Source organism: Rhinichthys klamathensis, unplaced genomic scaffold, assembly GCF_029890125.1.
Source record: "Rhinichthys klamathensis goyatoka isolate OS25496 unplaced genomic scaffold, OSU_Roscu_1.1 h1tg000136l_1, whole genome shotgun sequence".
NCBI lineage: Eukaryota > Metazoa > Chordata > Actinopteri > Cypriniformes > Leuciscidae > Rhinichthys > Rhinichthys klamathensis.
In genome coordinates this window covers 1,607,104-1,612,313 of record NW_026606671.1, presented here as the reverse complement: position 1 = coordinate 1,612,313, position 5,210 = coordinate 1,607,104, and the positions used below count along the sequence as shown (strand labels likewise).

At 38.8% G+C, this 5,210-nt stretch overlaps 1 protein-coding gene across 1 annotated transcript; it reads right to left on the bottom strand.

Annotated features, from left to right (window-relative positions):
• Positions 1-1,630: 1,630 nt before the first annotated feature.
• Positions 1,631-5,006, bottom strand: shisa3 (shisa family member 3). The gene is made up of 2 exons (XM_056257312.1): positions 4,399-5,006; positions 1,631-2,826 (listed from the first exon to the last, which is right to left on the bottom strand). Exons 1-2 carry the CDS (start codon positions 4,670-4,672, stop codon positions 2,249-2,251), a joined length of 852 nt encoding a protein of 283 aa, XP_056113287.1. The 5' UTR covers positions 4,673-5,006; the 3' UTR covers positions 1,631-2,248.
• Between the last annotated feature and the right edge of the window lie 204 nt (positions 5,007-5,210).

Sequence of the window (5,210 nt, the reverse complement as noted above, 5' to 3'; positions counted from 1 at the left end):
AATGATGTCTTGTTTACAGCAAGCAAAATCTGTTTACTGTTTAATCATGAGAAAATTCTGGCTCAGCGTTTCCCATGAACACCCAATGTATTCAACAAATGTTTGTATGTTCAGAAAATATCTTTTGTGCAAAATATGTTTTACTACTGTTCACAGGTTTAGGGTCGGAAAGATTTTAAATAAGTGTCTGATGCTCACCAAGGCTGTATTTGATCAGAAATGCTGTAAAAAAAAAACAGCAATATGTTTATTTTAAAATATAAATTAGACCTTAGATGGCAAAGCTGAATTTCCAGCATCATTACTCCAGTCTTCAGTGTCACATGATCCTTCAGAAATCATTCTAATACACTGCTGCTCAAGAAACATTTCCTATTATTGTTTGTTGAAAACAGCTGTGCTGATTAACTTTTTTGTGGAACACATGACACATTTTTGAATTTAAATAGAAAGTTTAAAAGAACAGCATTTATTTTAAATCTTTTGTAATATTATAAATGTCTTTAATTTGATAAGTTTAATGCATCCTTGCTGAATAAAAGTATTCATTTTTATTTTATTTTTATCTTACTGACCCCAAACGTTTGAACGGTATTATGCTTTCAGTGAGGACAGAAAAATTACGCTGAATCTGGTCATCGTGTGTGGCATTAAACAGGATGCGATATCAATCTAAACAGGACAAGGCGCAAATAAATTACATTTTAGACATTTTACATGTTCTGTTGATTAGTGACATTAATAGAGTTGTTATCTATTACATATTTTAATAACAGGCGTTTATTTATGTTGGCCACGCTTTATGTAAATGTATCCACTGCTATGAAGGAATTAGTCCATGGGTTAAAACAAGTTTTCCCATCTTTGGTAATAGTTTTCTGGAATGTCACATATTCTAAGTCGTCCTGTTCTAAAATGGAATCTCTTATGTGAGTGATGTCATACAGTTTCTTGAATGTGTCCTGAATTATAGAATTTGTCTCTTTCATTCTTAAAGGGATAGTTCACCCAAAAATGAAAATTCTGTCATCACTTATTCACCCTCAAGTTGTTCCAAACCTGTATGAATTTTTTTTTTCTTCTGTTGAACACAAAAGATATTTTGAAGAAGATGGGCAACCAAACAGGCACACGGCCCCATTGACTCCCATAGTGTGGAAAAAAAAATGTTCAACAGAAGAAAGAAATTCAAATTCATACAGGTTTAGAACGACTTGAGGGTGAGTAAATGATGACAGATTTTTCATTTTTGGGTGAACTATCCCTTTAAATCTAATGCATTTCTGTTGTTGGAGAAACCAACTAAACACAGGTGAAAGATAAAACGGTTTAATTTACCTCAAAAACACTGTTGGTTAGAGACCGTAATACTTAGTTGAAGGCCGTCTCGTCACATGATGTGTTTCCAGCTGGACTGTACATTTAGATACACCTGATCATTTACAAAAAAACATCTCGTATTAAAAATAACACAATACAAACCATCTGAATCTGAGCCAATAATGGTTTTCAGATTGCTACAAATTATACAAAATTTAAGAATGAATGCTCTCCAAACATTAAAAACAGAAGTTTCCCCAAAGGTAGCTGTGCATTCATCTGATGTTAACGCATGTTTCTAGTAATGTATTATTAGCGAGAGTAACACATGATGAATGCCTGTTTTAAACATTATGAACAATCTTTGTCTCAGTCTGGTAATTAAACCTTTAATCTAATACCATTTCTATAAAACCCTCATTCATACATGGCACTATTTGTGTGCACGACCCCTAAAATGGGACTGAGATTGTCAAGAAAAATGTCTTTATAATCTGTCGTTCTTCCTTAATGTGTAATTATATAGAATGACCTCAAATACAAAGGCTAAATGTTCAGTGGAGTGTCGACCAGCTGGAGTTTTTCAAAAATAAGACGTCTTTTATCATAGAAACAGATTGGAAGTGCATACAAGATATGATCAATTGTAGATATAGGTGCTTTGAAGTAGGCGTCCATGTTCTGGTGTGTTGTGTCCAGCACTTGAGTGTCTGTCAGATTGATAGTCCACTATCTCAGCAGCTTAAGCGCTCCACACGGCTCTCAAATTCCAGCTGCGGTCTCACAAGTGCCAGTCAAGCTCGCTGAAAGACGTATTAGTGCCTGTTTCCTTGTGCGGGAGCCCCTGTAATATGAGTCTACAACAGGGCATTGTGAATGACCGGCTCTTTGGTGTTCGTCTCCTTTTCGAGCAGCTGAGAAGCCCAGGTCAGCTCTGGCTGAAGTCAGCAAATCCCTTGTTCCCAGAGAACGGTTCCTGCGGGAGAGGAAAGAAGTATTGTTGTGGCAGGAGGAACCCGGAGCTTTGCAGGGTCTGGTGGTGCATCTGTAACTGGCTGTGACCGTGTGTGTGTTGGAGAGAGTTACTGGCCTGTAGGCCCTGCTGGGAGGTGTAAGGTGGTGGAGGCAATAAGGGCTGCGTCGGGGTCACGGACACAGGAGTGGACGCTGAGGAGGACGAGACCATCAGGAGCTGCTGTTGCGAACACTGCCCCAGCGTGTCAGCCCGGCCCAGGGAGAAGCGACGGACTGAACTCCCTCCTCCCGCTGAGCTGGAGCTGGTGGTGGCCGTGCTGGACTGGCGGGACGGCGTGCGCAGGCTGGGAGGAGCCGTGGTGAAGATCATGGGGATGGTTTCGCCCTGACTGCGCAGCGAGAAGCGGATCGGCTGCTGGGTGGGTTGCTTGGGTCGCAGGCAGGTGCAGCAGTACACGGCCACCAGAGAGCCCACCACTACAAACGCCACGAAGATGGAGCCCACCATCAGAAAGGGCACGTAGATGGGCTCTGGAAGAGAGAAACGGCACGGGTTTAGTGGATAACTCAATATTCAGTCAAATTAACAACTTCACTGCACTGACAAAACTTGAATAATGACACCATATATAGCGGAATCGAATTTATTATACATAATTGATTAACACCCCAATGCTGTCACTGTTTTTGAACTGAATTGAATCAACATTATACTAAACATAATACCAAGTATACGACACCATAGAAATCAATTTGACTTTACTTTGAATTTAGTTCATTGTCATTTAGTCTTATAAATTATGGTTTCACAAATGTTATTTTTAAATTCCTTTTTATTGAACATGTGATAGTTGTTGCTTTTAATTTCATCTATTGGTTGTTACTAAATGAAAGGTTTATTTAATAGTGAATATTACTTTTAAAAGCACCGATAATAATTGCAAAGTAATGACCAATGTTGAGCTAAATCAAGATAAAACATTTTCTTTAAAGGGAATCTTTTTACAGCTTAATATATTTTCTATTTATTCACATTAATTATCTTTTCAATATCTAAATTGTCAGAAACCCCAAATTTAAATATTCAAAACACATGTTCCCACTGTTTGCTTGAGATTATGGCTTTAAAACTCACCCCAATGAGTTTGTGTACCCAGTTAAAGTCAGTGTAAACTGAATGTTTAATCATGTTAAGAAAGTTGGGCTGCAGGACTCAGTCACCAACATCATACTTGCACATGTAGCTGAGATCAGTAGGCAATATTATGTCAAATTAGGAATGATGATCATTAGGTCATACAGTTGACCGGTCTAAAAGATCTAAATCATTAATGAAGCCTTTATCAAAATATAATGATTTGATGTAACAATATTTAGTTTGTCCATGAATGTGATTAGATGAGTAGTTGTAATGTATACCTTTCTTCTTAAAACACTGCAAACATGTCAGCCAACTAAATAAACGCAAGTTTAATTGGCTTAAATCACACCCTGCTGTGCTTGCACTTTTCAACCACTTTGAATTGAACTGATGAGTAAGAAATCAAGAAAATCTGGCAACTTCTAAAACTGCGTAAAAATGACAAATTTTTGTCACAAAATACAATGATGAGAACATTTTCTCCATGCAGTGGCTGTAGAGAGAGTCCATGTGCATTATGGCTGTTAGTATTTTATCCGAGTAAAACATTGTGTAGCTAATCTCACTCTTCATTCTTAAGACCAAAAATATCACAAGTCCTGTTATGACATTCTGTAATGTGATAATTGTGCTGGCAACAAGTAAACTATTATAAGTAATTCAACCAGATGTCATTACGGATTCATTTTATATCCCTGTTCCAAACCTGTATAAAAGTAGCCCATTTATCATTAAAAAAAACTTTTTGTTTTACTAATTTGTTTAAAAAAAAGTGAATAGTTAGAGGATAAAACTACTTTCAGTACTCTTGCAGGAATAACATTTTTCTAATGAGAAACTTAATAGTAGACCTATGTTTGTTCAGTTTAGTTGGCTGAATCATATACATAATGACGAATCTTTTTTATTAAATCTGTGGTTAATTTTACAGCTATTTATTTATGAGTTTATCTGGGCCTTACGGGCAGCATATTGCGTGTCGTTCTCCACTTCTCTGTCGTTCGTGCAGGTTCCCTGATCGAGACGCGCGTCCGGGGCCGCGCAGCAGTAGCGCAGCGAGCAGCTCCCGCAGCACACCGTCGCGTCCGCCGTATCAAAGTCCTCCGGACACTGAAAGCCCTCATGGTAATTCCCACTGCTGTCTAGCCAGCCGTGACAGTACTCTCCCCGGGCATCAGATATCCGCAGATTCCATGTCAAGTACCCCAAGACTAGGCAATTCAGCAGGCGCACCATACCGGCAAGATGCGCTTTAATTTGCCAGTTCCTCTCAAACGGAGCGCGCCCGATAAACTGACGTTTTGGGGTTAAGCGAGCTTTAAACGAACTAGCAATGATTTGGGAAAATACTCCATCAGCTCATAAGATTTAAATCAGTCACTGGGATTAAATCCAAGGATTGTTGTCCAAATCCAATATTGGGAATCATCCAGCTCCGGTCAGATTGTTTTAAAATAGGCTATCACTTCCAGAAATTCCATGATTCTATCCGCATTTTATCCGCTCCCGCTGTTTACTGACATTTTAGTCTCGTTAACTTCTCATCGAATAGGCCAAACGTTACTTTTAATATCCATGTGGATGTAAAACAATGAACTGTCACCAAGGCTATAGCTACGTTATTTATCAATGACTAGTAAACACTTTCCTGTCTAGCAGTTCTTCCCCGAGAAGTTGTGACTGCTCAGAAACGCGCGCCCCTGCTCTGAAGCGACTTTTCAAATGTGCTGCTCTCGTAAGTTTGTTTTAGACTCGCACCCGCTCCGTTTCTGTG

Excerpts from the sequence above, each read along its gene's own strand:
- shisa3 (XM_056257312.1), bottom strand. The coding sequence starts at position 4,672 with ATGGTGCGCCTGCTGAATTGCCTAGTCTTGGGGTACTTGACATGGAAT. Across the intron at positions 2,827-4,398 it reads CGACACGCAATATGCTGCCC|AGCCCATCTACGTGCCCTTT; the intron begins GTAAGGCCCAGA and ends TCTCTCTTCCAG.